The sequence below is a fragment of the Leptidea sinapis genome, chromosome 46 (assembly GCF_905404315.1).
Source record: "Leptidea sinapis chromosome 46, ilLepSina1.1, whole genome shotgun sequence".
Lineage (NCBI taxonomy): Eukaryota > Metazoa > Arthropoda > Insecta > Lepidoptera > Pieridae > Leptidea > Leptidea sinapis.
The window spans coordinates 7206859-7225933 of record NC_066310.1 but is presented as its reverse complement, the minus strand read 5'-3'; the positions used below and the strand labels follow the sequence as shown (position 1 = coordinate 7225933).

The window sequence follows — 19075 nt, the reverse complement described above, 5'->3', positions numbered from 1 at the left end:
TGCCGGACAAAGGCCTCCCCCAAAGATTTCCACGCGGTCCTGCTTTGCCCTCATCCAACGTATTCCGACGATCTTGACCAGATCGTCGGTGCATCTTGTGGGGGACCTACCAACACTGCGTCTTCCGGTACGTGGCTGCCATTCGAGGACTTTACTGCCCCAACAGCCATCTGTCCATCGAACTATGTGACTGCCGCTTCAGTTTCGCAATCATTTGGGCTATGTCGGTAACTTTTTATTTTATATTATTGTGTTCTTGGTGTCACGGAAGCAAAGACTGTGCTCAACTCATATCTTGTTATATTTTAAGTCATATTCGATATATTTTAAGCGTATTAGAATGTAACATCTACTGGTTGTCCTATAAATAAACTTTGGTTCTCCTACGGATCTCCTCATTTCTTTTTCGATCTCGCAAGAAAACTCCGAGCATAGCCCTCTCTATTGCCATCTCCATATTTTCTGTATAACAGATGCTAATGTTATATTATTGCTGAGATGGTTTGGACATGTCGAGAGAATGAATGAAGAACGGTTGACGAAGAAAGTGTATAAGGCCAGTGTGAATGAAAGTGTTGGAAGGGGTAGACCTAGGCGGACGTTTCAAGATCAAATAAGGTACGTCTTGAAAAAAAGGCCAGGTCAAGAGTACCCTAAACCGGAGAGCATGCATGAAAGGAATAATGAAAGTGAAAAACAAGTATGTAAGGATCGTAGCAAGTGGAAAGAAGTGGTCTCTGCCTACCCCTACGGGAAAGAGTATGTTATAAACACTGATGCAAAAGCGTTGTTATGAACCGCGTAAGTAATGAGAATAACATTTGTTACGCAACACATGTGGTGTCGTATTGCTGTATATGACACGTTGGTACTAATTAATTGACCTCTTTATCAATTGGGATTAGTTACGCATTAACTTTATTAATTCTAGGCCCAATATTTTTAAACTTAGTTAATTTATACATCTAGGTAGAGCCTCTTGTTTTGCAATGAACTTTGGTTGTGCGTGACAAGCTACGTCTTACACTCGCGATTTGTATGTCACTTTGTGTTTATGTACGTACATTGCTCAAAATAGAAGTTAACTTTAAATCCATTTTAAAAGTGTTTCATTTAAAATTGTAACACTTGTTATATTGTTATAAATAAACCATAGACGCCTAATAAAGGGCGAACCCTATAGCTTATTAGGAAATTTTCTATATGTCAACTGTAGGCCAATAGCGATTGTTAACGATATGTTGTGATTATTACCTGACCAATGAGCAATCAGTATCCCGCGCCCGCTTACCTGTGTTGGTTGACTGAACTGGTTGTATTGGTGACATTTTTTTTAAAGACGGGCATACTTTTCTCCTGTGAGAGGCTTCTTTTCACATGATGCCAGCTAGGCTAACGCCTAACGCGTCGCTGTGATAACTCACAGCGACGCCTTATCATGTCTTTTTCCTGCCTTCAAGCTTCAATATGCAAGCTTATTTTTTTTTGAGGGGGTCTTAGGGGGTTTAACATCTTATGTCGCAAAGTAACGCACAATTGCACACAGAATTTATAATTGTTAATTCAATTAGGTATGTTTAGCAATCCAACGTCAAAATCATTTAAACAAAACTAAAATAAACTATAATCTAACTGTGGAAAAAATTAAACTGCAATATGCAGGTACCTTTATTATGCAAAATAAATTGTTTTATTATAGCTTTCTTCCTTTCTTTCTTTCATTCTTAAATATGATAATAAATAAATAATCTTAAATAAGATATTGTACAAATCTTTAGCTTTTGTTCAGCAGTTGCGTGACGATATACCTATCTATCTATCAGGACACAAGAGTCCATCACTGTTATTATGCAAACATTGTCCATAATTTCAAAAGACCTTGTCTTATGATTCGCGACGTCATTTCCTTTTGCAATTATATGTATACAAATCATTTTAGTATTCAACTCTTATTCTTAGCTGCAGAGAGATCAGATTGTATGATTTTGGGAGATCTTAACAGCATTTTTCTGCCTGTAGTTTACTTTGGGCATGAGCTGTGACTGATCCGATATCTTAACGTTGTTATTGAGGAAATATTTACCTCTCAGACGTGCCTCCTCCAGGTCAGTTGGTGCGAGCGTAAAATGCACCCTATAAATATATGGGAATATCAAAAAGCCTTTCTTGAAATGTGTTCTGTCCCATTACTTCTTGCCAAATATCGAACACTTGTGAATGATTAAAGCGCGTGTAATTGTAACTGTTTTTTTACATTAGAATTTATGCGTCAAAGATACATTTTTATTATTATATAAATATAGATTTTAATATAATTGAATTAGCACAATTTAAAAATGTCATAAACAAGAGAATTACTGCAATATATTATTTATTTTTAAATGTTTTCTTTCAGTAATCGTTAGTTAGTTAAACTGTCCTTGTCTCATTTGAAACTTCAAGTCTTAGTGAGAATTTTCTAAGTCACAATTGTTTTAACTAGATTTTAGATAATTGTTCCGTTTTTTTCTCCAAATAAAAAAAAATCAGTTAACCCGACGTTTCAAGACCATTCCAGATCTCGTTTTCAGGGAGACTCCAGATATAATGAGTCAAGAAAGTATTTGTCATAGTTGTCATTATGAAGTTTAGCGCCATTTGTTGCCTCGGAGGTGGTATTTGCTGTAGACAGAATATGGTTTTTGGCAAAATTTACGGACAGTGTCCTCTTCTTTTTTGATATGTGTAGTTTTAGGTTTTAATTTAGAGATTGTTTTTATCCTTTAAAAGTGTAACACTCGCGTTTGTTAAAGAAAATGCTATCAAACACTTGGTTAACAATGTAAAACACAAGACCTTCATTTACTTCCAAATATCAAAAAGTGCAACACACAATATGGCGGCCATACTTTTGAATTATTTGACTTAGACAGACTAGACCTTAGATAAATTATCCGTCTATATAGAGCTTCTTGCTGCCAGATAACCGATGAAAACCGGCCAGTTTTATTACTTTTGTGTGCGTGACAATCTACGTGTTACACTCGCGATTTGTATGTCACTTTGTGTTAGTGTGCGTGCATTGCTCAGAATAGAGGTTAACTGTCAACATCAAATTTTTTGACGTGTTCACAGTTGTCAAATTCTATCGACACGCATAAATGATCTTAGGGTTAGACTCTTGATTTATAAATCAGTAGGTAAGGGTATTGTTTGTAGATTTAGTTTGTAGTTTAGTATAAGCACTCGTAACAGATAAAATGTCTCATTAACTAGGAATCAGAATAATTATCGACTTATATTTTATGCAAGCAGTTTGGTTAAAAAAGGACATACAGTTGAAATGTAATATTTTTATTGGTATAGTTGTAGAGTTGCTACAGAAATACTGTAATGTCTGAAATACACCATATTGTTAAGGCGAAGTGTAAGCAGAAAGCACGCAAACATGGTGTATTTAGACAAGTTTTGTTGTGAAAATACATACATACAATTTGGAGATATGAACACTATCATGTTACACATACCCTTAAGTCTTATTTGTAGGTTGCTAGTGCTTGCTACTGGTTATAGTTACAAATCCAGAGCTATTTTGAAGTACCACTTTTCTTTGCAGTTAAACAAGTTTTTTCTCGGCATGACGCATTTGTTTAGTGCTACTGTAGGTACATTTATTCAGAATAGTAATCAATAATTAGGATTATAAGCATTTAACTGTTTGCGTCTATTTAAATGTTACGTTTTTCACGCAATAATTTTTTAAATATTGGCTTTGTTACATAGATGGCGGGCACACAGCCGTGAACTAATATCACTCAAGGTCGCTGGCAATTAGTGCCGCCTTAGCATTCCATACACCCCACATGCCCTCATACCTCCTCGCGTCGTATTCCTCATTGTTGAGGGTTGTGATTTCTGTGAGGGTTCAACTTTTTGACAATAGTTCGCCATCTGTGTCTCTCTTTGGCTACGTGCGTAAGTCCGGTATTCAGAGATGTGCGGATTTCGTCAGACCATATAGGGCTGCGACTCTAAGATTCTTGGGAACCAAATGGTTGAGAGTCTGAGTTTTACGCCTACAGTATGAAGGATGGATTGGTTGGTGCGGAATGCTGTCCAAGGGTTTTGAAACATCTTCCTCCAGCACCATGCGGTGATCACAGAGATTGAGACATCTCAAAGGCATCAATCCGATCTCAGTCGGCCTTCTTTAGTGTCCATGTGTCAGCCACAAAGCTATGCTAGCATGCTCTCATATCTAGTCTATAGTGGAGTACCTACATCTTAACTCCGATATATTAAAATTTTGGTTGTGTTCAATAAGAAGCTTGATTTTCATTCCGGAGAAAAATGACAGTCGTAGTTGGAGAAAAAAAATATACACTATGAACACACTATCCATTTGTTTATAGTTTAAAACTCAATAATATATATTAAGTATACTTAATTCAGTCAGCTTTAATTTTAAATAGTAGTTGACAAAAACTAACAAACACGCTTTTTATACAAAATAAATTTAAAACTAACACCAATTCCTGCCTTTTACACGATAGTTGAAAATTATATAAATTAACAATAAACTTACTTTGCAAATTGAAATTTTGGAATAATTTTTATTTTTATTCAATTAATGTAATGTCATCGGTCCTCAATAAATCTACGAAGTTTGAACGAAATCTGGCCGTTTAAAGTGGGTCAAAATCGCGCCCAAATGAGTCCACAACGGCGCCTATTTCTGCCGTGAAGCAGTAATATAATAGTATATTACTGGGTAAATGAGACTTAACATCTTATGTTTCAAGGTGACGAGCGCAATTGTAGTGCCGCTCAGAATTTTTGGATTTTTCGAGAATCCTGAGCGGCACTGCATTGTAATGGGTAGGACGTATCAATTACCATCAGCTGAACGTTCTGCTCGTCGCGTCCCTTATTATCATAAAAAAAAGTCTGTTACAAACAAACAAACAAACAAACAAACAAACAAACAAACAAACAAACAAACAAACAAACATACATACAGGTGAAGCTAATAAAAAGTGTGTAAAAAGCATACACACCCACCTAAAAGGCCAACTTCGAAAATCTGTGTTCACTTTCCATATTTAAGGTAGATTCTCGCACGTGTTTTGTTTTCCATTATCTAATTGCCTCCATTATAAAGGCACATTAACACCGCGCCCGTTCGTGACTTTCAAAATTCGGGGGTGTTACAATAATAATTAAACTATTTTATGCCCGGTCATCTTTCCTTGCTATAGAATTACTAACACGGAATCTAGTAAATTAGAATTGATGAACATATTACCTTATATCTTAGACTGTTATAATCATAAGACTTACAATATACTTGCGGTTAGTCGACCTGACAGCCTGATAATGCGTGACCAATTTAGTTGTCAATGTGTGCGTTGTTAGCTAGTTTAGTATGCAAAATACTATGGAGCTATTTCCAAGCGTGGCTGACTTTTTACGACTTGTCAGTAAGAATCGGTTACAGTAACAATATACTCGGATGCCTTTTCTATCTTGCTTTAACTTCGTAAGAGATCTATTATGTTTCATATAGTTATCCTCTAATTAGCATGTGATAGAACTATTAACTATTAAAATAAAATTATAGTTCCTAAATAAATATTAACATTATTTTTGTAAGTATTATAAAGTAGATTTTCTGATTTTCAGGTTCAACCGACGTGGATATGCCCTCGTCCCTTCTACATTCTATACAGAACCAGATGCAAAGCAAAGGTGGCTATGAGATGCCGTATGGAGTAAAGGTATATATTATTATAGTATCTACAATATGATAAGTACTATAGATTTCACGGTTAAGAAATTAACAATACTAAGGCTAAGACGATATAAAGAATTTATTTATTTATTTATTTATTTATTTATTTATTTATTTATTTATTTATTAAAGTAATCAACAGCGTACACAACAATTATTTTTACAAAATTAACCTAGGTTTTACATAAAGCCACTTAGGATTACATAAATTTTAAATTATAAAAAGAAATCATATATTAACAGAATAGACTTAAAAATGTACTATATATACTAACAAATAAAAGATTACAATAGCGCGCGCGTGTCTGTGTGTGTGTGTGCGTGTGTGGTGTGTGTGTGCGTGTGTGGGGTGTGTATGCGTGTGTGGTGTGTGTGTGTGCGTGTGTGTTTGTGTGTGTTGCGTTACCTATTATTATTATTTTTTACGATGATGTTTTATTATTTCTGTTTTTAACTTAATTTTTGATAAATGAAATACGTCAAACTCAGCGTACTGTTTATTATAAATTCGTGACAGACGCGGAATTATGGAATTTTGGGCATAATTTGTATTAGGTTTGGGAACATGTAAAAGGCGCGTGTGACGCGATCTTAAAGATTTAGCGTTTAATGAAAAGGCTGACAGTAGACTAGGACAGTCGATGGAGCCACTCAAAATTGCTTGCAGAAGTAACATGTCACTTTGATTCCTTCTTTGTTCCAGTGTGTCGACACCATAGTGAGAACACGCTTCCTCATAACTTTTGAATTCTTTAAAATCTTTAAAAGTTAAGTATTTAATAAACTGTTTCTGTATGGTTTCAAGCCTTTCGATGTGTATAATATATTGGGGTGTCCAGACACTACATGCGTATTCAAGAATACTCCGGACGTACGCAAAGTAAAGTGCCTTTATACATTCCAGATTACTGAAGGAACGGGTCACTCGTTTTATGAAACCTAGTTGTTTGAAAGCTCTATTTGCTACATTATCAACGTGCTCATTCATTGAAAACTTAGCATCGATTTGGATACCCAGGTCTCTAACCGCAGTCACTCTGGGTATACATGTGCCATTAATTTTGAAGTTAAATTCAATTATATTTTTTTTACGAGTCAGAGTAATATGATGGCACTTTTTAACATTAACTATAATTCTGTTCCTTGCGTAGTATTCTGTCAATGCATTTAGGTCATGTTGTAGTTTATGACAATCGTCAAGTGAACGTATTTTGACAAATATTTTTGTGTCGTCAGCGAACATTAAATACTGTGCAAGGTGGAAGCAACTTCCAATATCAAATAGGTAAGCGTTATATAAAATCGGACCTAGGATGGACCCCTGTGGTACTCCTGAGGGTATTATTACAAAGTTACTTCTAGCACTACCCGTCACAACTGCTTGCATAAGCTCCCATTTACGCCTAGCACGCTTAGTTTTTGCAGTAGAATTACGTGATCTACTCGGTCAAATGCTTTTTCGAAATCCGTGTAGATCACATCCACTTGATATTTCTCGTCCATGCCCTGTACTACGTAATCCGTAAAAACAGCTAAATTTGTAACGGTAGAACGGTTCTTCATAAATCCGTGCTGCTCGTAGGAAATAGATCTAGTTATAATGGGGCATATGTATCTATAGACAACTGTTTCGAATAACTTCCTCATTGCGTTCAGAATCGATATGGGCCGGTAATTCTCTATTTGGGCTCTTGATCCGCTTTTATGTAACGGTACTATAAGTGCTTCTTTCCACACATCAGGGAAACTACTGAAGACGTTAATGGAGAGATTAAGTATTATGGATAGCGGTAAGGCTAAATTGTTAGCACACTTATTTAAAAAAATCGGTGGGATTCCATCACTGCCAGCTCCCTTATTAGTTTTTAAAGCTTTAAGCAATTTACGAACCTCATATACACTTATAGTAATTTTGCAAATGGTTTCATTATGATTCAAGTTTAGAGAATTTGGTTCATCGTACGAGTTTGCTGGTTTTACAAAGATGCTCTCAAAGTATTGACTGAATCCATTACAAACTGAAGTTTCACCTGAGTAAGTACTATTACCAAGTGTAATCTTAGTGGGGTATCCTTGTTCGCTGTTTCTAAGGGATTTAGTATAAGAGAAGAGAAGTTTAGGATCTTTACGAATGAAGCATTGCATACGCTCAGTGTAGTTTTTGTAACACCTGCTCTGTACGAGTTTTTGGCGAGCCCTGAGCATAACAAACTCGTCGTAATCACGAGGATTTTTATCTTTTTTCCATTGTCTATGCTTTTGAAGCTTCTCTTGCACTATGTGAATTAGAGACTTAGAATACCACCAGGGAAATTAGTTTTATGTTTAACTTTAACTGGTATAAATTTATTTATTGTTTCGTTTAGAATGGAATAAAAAAGTTTAATTGTTTCATTAATTGAATCAACTACTAGTAATTCGTGCCAATTGATTTGTGATAAGTATTCATTAATTTTGATATAGTCCCCATTATAGAAATTGGGCCTATTGACGGGTTTCTGACGAATATTACGAATTAGTGAGTTCGAGAGATTAAATTCTAGACATGGATGATATACATCTTCTGTAACGAGGGGAGTAAGGCAGTGGTGAACTTCAACGTCAATGTTGCTAAATAATAGATCTAAGGTGTTTCGCTTACTGTTCGAGATAGTGTTTTGTTGTTTCAAACCAGAGAGGTTACGATTAAGAATGTAAACAAACGGACTGTTACTGAGTTACATTATATGAGACTGAACTGAGTTATAAGTGGCTGACACTGAAAGTTTATAGAACTGGCCAGTTAGAAACATTGCTAATGAAAACTTTTTTGAATTTCAATTTTGGAACTCTTTGGTAACCTAATGTGGTACATTGCATTCATTTGTCATTTGTTTTTGTTAATTGGCGGCAAATTTTACAATTGGTTTAACGAGTTTAAGCGTGGACGTAGCAATCTCCTTCTAAAGTAAAGCGGGGACGTCCTTTAACAGCGACTACTGAAGATAAGATCAGTGCTGTGTGACCTATCAGCAGATACGGGCAAGCCTAGGCATTGGTATGAGTCAAGTTCAAAAAATAGTACACGAACATTTAGGCGTCAGGAAGCTTTGTACCAGATGGATTCCCCATACTTTAATCGCCGACCAAAAACACCTTCGCATGGACTGGTGTCCCAAATGTTAGTTAAGTTCAACGGAGGTGACTCAAATGCTGTATTTGACATTCTCACAGGTGATGAAAGCTGGATATATTGCTACGAAGCCGAAACCAAAAGACAATCAGCTCTGTGGGTGTTTCCTTTCGAGGATCGGCCAACTAAGGTAAAGAGAGGAAGAAAAGGAAAAAGATGATTGCCTCATTTTTTGGTCGGAAAGGTCATTTCGCGATAGTTGTACTAAAAGATGGAAAGACAGTAACTGCAGACTGGCATGTCAATCGCTGGTTGCCTGTTGTCTTGGAAAAAATTCGACAGCAGCGCCCTCGAAGCAGGACCCTCCTTCACCACGACAATGCTTCAGCGCACTCCGCAAAACGGACTGTTGAATATTTGACTATGGAAGGTGTCGAGATAATGAGTCATCCGCCATACAGTCCGTACCTGGCGCCCTGAGACTTTTATTATTTATTAAATTCGAGGTATTCGCTTAACGAGCCCTGAAGATGCTGTGAAAGCGTTTGAGAATGCCATAGAAGAGACCCCTAAGGAAGAATGGCCCCACTGTTTTTCTCAGTGGTTCCATCGAATGCGACGATGTGTAGAGAGGAACGGAGATTACTTCAAAAAACAATAAATGTATTGGCAACTTTCTACATTAAGTCGTTTTTCATTTTCTAAACATTTTCAGTGTTACCTAGGTATTATAACCTAGGTCCTTAATAATCATTAAGAGAAAAATTTAAAGAAATAAATATTTTGACTGTTGCTTCTCAATATGTTCTTGATCATGTTCTATATCTTTGTAAAGAAAATACATTCCTATTTTCTTAATTACCTTTAATGTGAATTTTACCACACTGCCTAAAGGAATGTCAAAGCATTTATGAATGTGTTGTCAATGTCACTCACTTGTGTCTAATCTGTGTTTTAAAGTTTTATCACATTTTACATACTTGGAGGTTAGAGGTAAAATAGATTATATATGAAAATATTGGAATTGAAAGTAGAAACTATCAATATTAATTAATAAGGAGTTGGCATATTTAAAGAATAAACTTTAATGTCGTTTCTTTTATTATTTCAGGTTTGTTTTAATATGGTGATGTCATAAATTAAGTGTGTTAAAAACTATAAATTATAATAAAACTTTTATTATTTCAGAGCAACACATTATCGTTTTATTAATTGGCCGATCCTAAAAACTATCATTATAAAACGACATTTTTGTTTGTAAAATTCGATTGGAAATGGAGAAACTAAGTTTTGAATTTACACTGTTGCCTGGAAGTGATGGAAAATCAAACATTACTTCTATAACCTCAATAGCTACGATGGATAATAAAGTATATAAAATACCGGAAGAGTTACAGTCAGCCAGTCTTCATAAAGAAATTGTGAAAAAACCTGTGTAGGTATATCAAAGTAAAAAATAGTTTAAAAAAAGGTACCAGTCAAGAAGAATATAACAATGACAAAAGAACTCGAAAATACCTACAAAGATGAGGATGGTAATTTACAATTTGGGGATCTATATCTAGAAGAAATCAGCCAAGAAACACTTGCTACTCAGAAAACAGAAAATTCAGGCTATGTATTGACTTCAGAGACTTGAACAAAATAGTTGTGCCTCAGGCTCAACCCTTTCCATTAATTGAAGACCTAGTTGTAAAAACTAGAAATTGCATTTTTTTTTTCAACATTAGATATTAACTCTGCTTTTAGGTCCATCCCTTTGCGAATCAAAGATAGAAAAAAGACGGAATTTGTAACACAAGATGGCCACTTTCAGTGGACATGACTACTATTTGGGCTGAAGAGATCACCTGCAATTTTTCAGAGAATATTAAGTAACATATTGAGAAAGTATAAACTTTCATTGATGATTTACTCATTTATTCTGAAACTTTCCAAGACCACATTAATCATTTCACAAAGTTGTTAGAGGCGATCAAAACCGAAGGTTTCAGGTTAAAATTTACCAAATGCACATTGGCATCAAAATCTGTCCACATACCACAAATACCTGGGCCACATAATACAGAATAATTCTGTGAAACCACTAAAAGATAACTTAATTTATATAAAGGATTTTCCAGTTCCACGAACACAAAAGTATGTAAAGACAATTTCTCGGAAAAATAAACTTTTACCATGAGTATATACAAAAAAGGGCAATAATACTTGAACCATTGCATAATTGACTCAGGAAAAATCAAAAATTTGTTTGGTCAGACAAATGCCAAAAAGCATTTCACATGATAAAAAACTTGCTATGCTCTCAACCAGTTCTAGAAATATTTGCCCAACATTTCACAATCAACATCTATACTGATGCTTCTATAGAAGGCATTGGAGCAATTTAAAGCAGACACAGCCTGATGGAAGAGAACATTTAATTAATTAATTTATAAAAAAATACCCACTTAATTGACTACTTTCTTTTAAAATACTATGTTACTTAAGAAGAGTTATTAGTTTTTGGCCATTCTGTCGATTGGCATCATAAGAGTAGGGATGTTTTTTTTTACCTTTAAGTCGGTTTGATTCCCAGACGAGGCAAGTAATTTTAAGAAAATCTTTGAATGCAGAGTTACTAACTTTTAAAAATAACATATTTAAGGTACTTTCCCTTCATGTCCCATAACTTTGGGACATCCTGTATATGCTTCTACAACAAGATCTCAGAAAATTGGGTGTGGTAAAGGTTACTATAACATAAATGACTTTCTTAATGATACCACAGATTGGGAATGGAGCGACCACCCTCAGGCTATTAAATAATACTTAGTATAATTCTAAAATATTTTGTAAACATATTGCTTGATGAAAAAAATCCCGCTGAGTCAGTTGCGCCCATTCTTCTCGTCTGAGGCATAATTTTTGGAATAGGTGGTAATTTTTTGACTTTTAGTAAGTGATGTCACATCCTATTATGAATAAAAATATTTGAATTTGAATTGTCATAAATACGTCCGATTCGGACTCTTCCGATGAACCTTTTTTTTCTCATACAGACGACAGCGATTAAAATAGGGAACCCAAAATTTGTAGGTATATAATTTATTCAAATAAAATGAAGCCTTTGTTAACATTATTTATATCGTCTCGTTGGCCTTACTATAGACTTTTATAAGATAATTTAGAGTAATTTAGTAGTATTTGACCAATGAAAAATAATAAATGTAATATAATTTGTAAAGAGGTAATTATTGTAACTTTAAACATTATGAGTAAAATTATGTGTATACACGACGATTTGCCGCTCAATATGTGTATCATGTTAGTTTATGTATCTCAGTAAGTGAATTTGTATTGTAATGGGCAAGGCTTGTCAACTACAATCAGCTGAACGTCCTGCTCGTCTCGTCTCAAAAAAAATATTAGCAAACAGACGCTAATGTTAATTAAATTAAATTATAGCCTGATAATGTGTGACCATTTTGATTGTCTATGTATGCGTTAGCTAGTGGTTTAATATTCAACTTGCTGGAGTGGCTGACTCCTTACGAGTTTTCAATCAAAATATGTGACAATAACAATAGATTCGCTTTTCATTTCTATCTTTCTGTATATACGTTAGAGATGTGCTTTTCACGTGCGTTGCACGGTTTGTTAGTATTTTATAAGTATATTTAATATTATTAGTACCTGCACGACCGTGCCTTGCTCAGTTTTTTAAGAAGGTACAAAACTTGAAAAAAAATGGGAAAGTAATAGGACTGGAGACATCTGCATTCTTCTTGTTTCTGGATGTCCCTCCTGATTATAATCTAAAATGGGAAAGTAATAGGACTGGAGACATCTGCATTCTTCTCGTTTCTGGATGTCCCTCCTGATTATAATCTAAAATGGGAAAGTAATAGGACTGGAGACATCTGCATTCTTCTCGTTTCTGGATGTCCCCCCTGATTATAATCTAAAATGGGAAAGTAATAGGACTGGAGACATCTGCATTCATCTCGTTTCTGGATGTCCCCCCTGATTATAATCTTAAATGGGAAAGTAATAGGACTGGAGACATCTGCATTCTTCTCGTTTCTGGATGTCCCCCCTGATTATAATCTTGTTGGCGAAAATAACCTTTGTATTCTAATGATATTGTAGCAGATTTTCAAAAAAAAAAACGGATAAAACTACATTTTTCAAAATTTAAAACGATTTGCCGCCCCCGAAATCCCCTGTATATAAAATTTTATGAAAATCGTTGGAGCCGTTTCCGAGATTCAGATTATCTTATATATAAAATTCTAGTGTCACAATGTTCGTTCCCGTACTCTTCCGAAACGGCTTGACCAATTCTCATGAAATTTTGTGAGCATATTGAGTAGGTCTGAGAATCGGCCAACATCTATTTTTCATCCCTCTAAATGTTAAGGGTGGTCCACACGATTTTTTTTTTTTAATTTTTTTGACATTTTTTTTAAATTTCAACTGTTACTTTTGTATCGCGATTTTAATATCGGCAATACAACGTTTGCTGGGTCAGCTGGTATATATATATATTTATATCCAAGAATTGCTCGTTCAAAGATATAAGATTTAATGTATGTGTCTCTTTACGTTTCAGGTGTATTGAAGGAATGCCGGGAGTGCCTCAACGTTCGTGAAAGTCAGATCTTAAACGATATTTATTTTATCATAATTATGTATAATGTAAGTCGTAAGATAGTTTGTAAAGTTTTGTACATACAGAGTCATCCGGTATATTGTTAGTTACCATCGAATGGCGTTTACGCGGCATTGGTTATTGCTGACAAGTCAAGTAGTCTAAAATAATAAGGGCTGCACACCAAGCAGCAAGCAGAAAACATTACAGAAATTTAAAATCTCCAAATTGGTCGCAACCATGATTTTTAAAATATAGTATCCTTTTTCCTTCTTCTTCCTAATAATTGCCTCCTCAAAATGACATATCAACGATTTCGCTATAGTTATCCGTTTTTCGCCGCAAACTACCCCAGTTCCAATTGCTGAGGTGAAAATATTGTACAGAGTTTGCTTACCCTTTTTGCTTGCTGCTGTATGTGCGACCTACCTTAAGGTTTTAATATGTATCTAGTATCATCCGGTTTTTGGCGACGAAGATCGATAGTCAAGATGAACCCGTCTTTCGCGACGCCTGGTCTCCACCTGCTTCATTCATATGTTTCTTTAATGTAATAGAGGTATTATCTATTGTAAATGTTAGCCTTACTATTGTAATAAAAGCGATAACTATGTAGCTTGTTCTCTTCCTCTTAATAACCTTGATTGTGATGAAATCCTAGCGTGGGTTATGGATGGTCATATTAGGTCTGATGTAATGAGGATTTTATCACGAAAGAACCATGGTGAAATATATTGCATACATGCATTTTATTATATTGTTTTAAAAATCAGTCTTGACTGCAAATATAAAAGTATGTTACTGGAAATACAATTGAGTAAATACGAGTAGTTAACGTTGGATCCAAAAAACATGGAATCCCCTAGATGAGACAATGATTTTGCTTGTAGATGGCAATAATACGTGACAAAATGTGCTAGCTTTTGATGCGATTTTTTGTTAAATCTTATGGTGGCTATTTAAATTTTAGTAAAGGGAAAATTTTACCAACTGAATGCAATTTGATAAATACCTACATTTATCACACAAGATTATTACTACGTCCATTAAGTACATTAATTTACTTTTGAAGACCATTATATATTTTTTTATTTATTCAGGGGTGCTCAAACGGTCGATCGCTTTTTGAGTCGATCTCGAGAAAGAAATCTGATATAGAACTATTCACATACTTTGTTTTAGGTAACTAAAATCGGTAATTATGTACCATCTTATGAAAAGTACATGCAGATTCAAAATCCAAAGTCACTCTTTAGTTAAGTTTAGAACTTTAGACACTTGAACGCGTTTGTTTCGTAAGAACCAATAAACTCGCAATTTTCAACAATTATGAGTTTTTTCATTGACATTTTACAACAGACCTACATTTAGCTTGACTAAAAAAATGCAAATTATTGTGTGCAAAACTAATGTCTATGTCATCGTAACAATCTACCTAGACGACAATCCGTCAACACACATACTTGAAGCCTCTCAGAGTCGATCGATCGAAGTCTAACAATTTTGAGGTAGATCCCCAGCAGTTCAAGCTTGAGCACACCCTGATTTATATGTTTGTATCTCGAATTGCAGACCTGCCAACTACCATCTTTGTCAAGATACATTTTTTTGCTGATAAGCCGAAATAATGTGCCTCGAATGTATTCAATTGAATGAATTAATTAATAAGCAGTTCCTCACAGGGAACTGTAATTCTACCACACCAAATTAAGTAGATATTTAAGAGCATATTAGATTTTAAACAATATATATAAACAATTGAATTTTTATGATAACGTTTTAATGTCTGAGTCCAAACTTACTTTTACCTAAGAATGAAATGTAATAAACATGTAAAAGTGAAGATACGATATTTTTATTTTAAAACTTCCTTGAAAAGTAAAATTTTTAGGTTTTCTGTATATACTTATTCTTTCTCTAAATTTGAGTATTATTGAATACTCAATGTTGAAGCTTGAGATATTAAAATTTGGAATGTACTTAAAATTCGCTTTGCAATCATCACTTCTGATCATATTCTGAAAGAGTGGGATAGAATACCGGTTATTAATGCGAGACAAGGCTATTAGACAAAGAAAGGGATACAAATATAGTGCCAATATTTTTAGTCTGTTACAAATCTATATTTTTTTGCGTAATTTAACATGCTGATGGTTTGAATATGCAAAGCGGACGTAATGACTAAAGCGTGCAAGCGAGAAGTGAATACAGGCAAATCACTGACCTCTATAAATACCACTGGACAGGCTGTACCATGTTTGACAGCAAATTTTTTGCCTATTTGAAGCGCCACTCGTGAGTGTCCAGAGAACTAATTTTGACGTATATGGCTGGAACGTACAATACTCTGAAGTATTCTTGCATTTTGAATTAATTTCGTTCATTTTGTTCCTTATACTTCAAAAATCAACGTATTACGTACACATTTTTTTTTGTAAATACTTTCCAACCATCTATCCATGTTTGCTGAGGCCAATAGCGCCAAAATGGCGAATATCAAACAGCCACAAAAGCACTTTGACAGTGGTCAGTTCGGCAAATACACAGTCCCATTCATTATCTTATCGCTAAGTTTCATATACACTGTTTGGTAGAAAATAAGTCTTATTTATAAAAATATAGAAATATCAATGTCTTCATGCCCGAATAACTTTGAGCATACGAATGACTGAAGTTGTTTAAATCTCAAACTAATGAAGTTTGAAGCGGTGAACAGAGTAAAAAATACAGAGAAAAAAAAAGAAATACACAATATTTTTATATAAATCAGTATTTGAATAATATGACTATTTTAATTTATTAATACGGCTTTACTCACGTTTTATCTGTGTGTCTTTTAGAATTCTATTTCATTATCTTATTGAAAACTTGCCAAATCTGGAGTCAGTATGTAGTTAAACATTCTGTATCTTGCGAACTAACGGGATTTGGACAAGGTGAAACAGGAATATTTTTAGTTGTGTCAGGCATTGGATTTGTTGCTGTTTCTATTCCCTGTATGATTTCAGTGGTACTTATGTTCAGTTGAGGTGTAGAATCTAACAATTCTGGATTTTCCAGGTCAAGTGTCAAATTGGAGATGTTCTTCGAAGTCATGGGACAATCTGTTTCTGGATTAGGGCGATCAGTGACATAAGAAGGTGCAAAGTCACTGTCTCGAAAAATGTTAGGATTGAAGGGCCATATCCCTGTTGGTCTGCATCCTCTCATGATATTTGCAGGATTTAGGGCTAAAGGCAGTGAATCTTTCACCACGGCAGGAATATCATGAATCATCGTGGTTTTTCCTGGATGATTATACATTCAGGCTATCTGTGTTCAATTAAGGTGGTTTTTAAAAGGACCATAAACTCCCACATCTAATGGTTGTAAATTGTGAGAGCAGTGCGGTGGACATGACAGTATGATTATGTTGTTAATTTTGGCTTTCTCAACGATATTAAAATTTACATGCGAGCTGTTATCCAAAAGGAGCAGAACGGGCTGTTCAGCAGAAGGTTTGACATTTGAATGAAATGATCCAAAATTTCAAAAATTCTACTTCTGTCATCCATCCTTCGGGATGGATGACAGGAGTAGAAATTCTTCGGAATTTCCCGCTGCAATCGCATCTACAAGAAGAAAAAGATCCGTGTCTCTCATTCTGGGAAACACGAACATTGGCGGAACTGAATTCCCAGCAGCATTTATGGCACATGAAAGAGTAATAAGTGTCCCTCTTTCGGCAGATGTGATCGCACCGACCTGTTTTTGACTCCGGGCAGCAACTATTTTTTTAGGCTTCTGTACCGTCGTGACACCTGTTTCGTCAACGTTCCATATTCTTGAAGCAGTGAATTCATATTTTTGGAACAAGCCTTGCTGTTTGTCAAAAAAATCTTTATCGTTGGTTTTGTTGAACGATGTTGCTCAACTCAAAGATGATATCAGTAGCTTCTGGTGTTCGTAGAGATAGTTGAGGATTTCTATCCATAAAACATTTAAACCAGTCCAGCCCAGCCGTATTATTTTTATGCCAGCTGGGGGGAATATTTTTTAGTCGAGCACATTGATAAGCTAGTTTGCGTACTTCTGTTTTCTGAACTTTTGAGTAGATAAAAAGCAAATTTATGTTCTGTTTCTTCTGAGAATACCAATGTAGGTTTGTCGTAAGCTTGCTTTACGAATGCTCGTTTTATTCTGCAGTACTTCTGCTGCAGCAGATTCATAAACTTCTTTACTAGTTGTACCTCTTTCTGTTTTTCTTTTATAGTTTCTCATAACAAAGAATATGTAGAATTTTTAAAATAAGGAAACGAACGGTACAATACCAGATATGGTAATATTTTTGTTACATGTAACAACTGACCCCAAACAATTGTAACTACTTGCCCCATCGCACGTTTTTAAATATAAATTGAAGTCATTATTAAATGACTTCAATTTATTCTACTTAATAAATTTTAATTAATTTATTATTCTACTATCGATATCATTAATATAGATATCGATAGTAGAATAAAACAATATTGTAAATTAAAGGAAGATAGATATATTATGAAGGTTCAAGGTTAAAAATTTTGACTAAATAAAAAATATAGTCAACAGGAATCAAAAATATCGTAAAGGATTTTTTTACTTACTTGGTTGAAATCGGGACACACGCATACAACCTAGCAGCTCAGCGCTTGGCGGGTCACTGATTGTATTTATCTAATGCACGATGTTATAAGAAAACGAATGAGTACAATTATGTCCATCAAAGAGTTTAAAATCCCTGTAAAAAACGCGTGTAACTTCTTACCCCTGTAACAACGTGCCCCCCGCTCCCCTAAAGCCGTATTAATAAATAAGATAATAATGTCTCACAAAAGTTTTAAATATGACTATTGCTTTTAAATTCAAAACTTTTCCGGCATGTTGGGCACTTATGAGATATGGATTCATAAACGCCAAAGAGATTAAAGTATAGCATGAAGTGTGCACAGCACAAACAACACGAAATATTTTTAGTATGAAAAATTTATGTAGGTACTTGTATGGTACACAATATATATGCCATCACGTATTCGATAAAAAATTTGGAAGTTGAATAATAATAATTGTTTGTTATTCTATTTTTAGTTACCTATCTACCATATGCGGGCATTTTTGTAATTTTATGGATGAAAATTGAATCCAGTTTATAGAATTTTGCAAAATTGATCTTGTTATTATAATTGTAAGTGCATGTAATTTTAGATTGTATTCATTCTTAAAATCTATGATTGACGACTCAATAACTCTGTATATTTCTTTACTCAGTATTTCTAACGTCATAAGTATTATAAGTTAATCATTTTCCAGTAAAAATGATAAATTTATACAAGTTTCGTACAATAGACATAGAATATACTGAATTTCATAATTATGTGGTTTTATTGCTTTTCTTAAACACGAACCGGACGTCGGGTGTTGTACTCGCCAGACATCAATGGACGACCCTCACTACGATATACGGTGTCCCAGAAAGAATGGATAATCCTTGAACTCCGCACGGGACAGCTCTCCAGCGCTCAGAAAAAAATATCTAAAAAAAATA

The 19075-nt window shown here is 34.6% G+C and overlaps 1 protein-coding gene across 3 annotated transcripts in view; it reads left to right on the top strand.

Moving 5' to 3' along the window:
* The window catches only part of LOC126977860 (CDC42 small effector protein homolog), an 81324-nt gene extending 62423 nt beyond the window's left edge, over window positions 1-18901 (top strand). For all 3 annotated transcript variants that reach the window (XM_050826498.1, XM_050826500.1, XM_050826499.1), the window contains exons 3-4: window positions 5662-5756; window positions 13477-18901. In XM_050826498.1, the coding sequence (XP_050682455.1) occupies window positions 5662-5756; window positions 13477-13485 (104 nt within the window). In that variant the 3' untranslated portion in view covers window positions 13486-18901. The remainder of the gene's footprint in view (window positions 1-5661; window positions 5757-13476) is intronic.
* The last annotated feature ends 174 nt before the right edge of the window (window positions 18902-19075 follow it).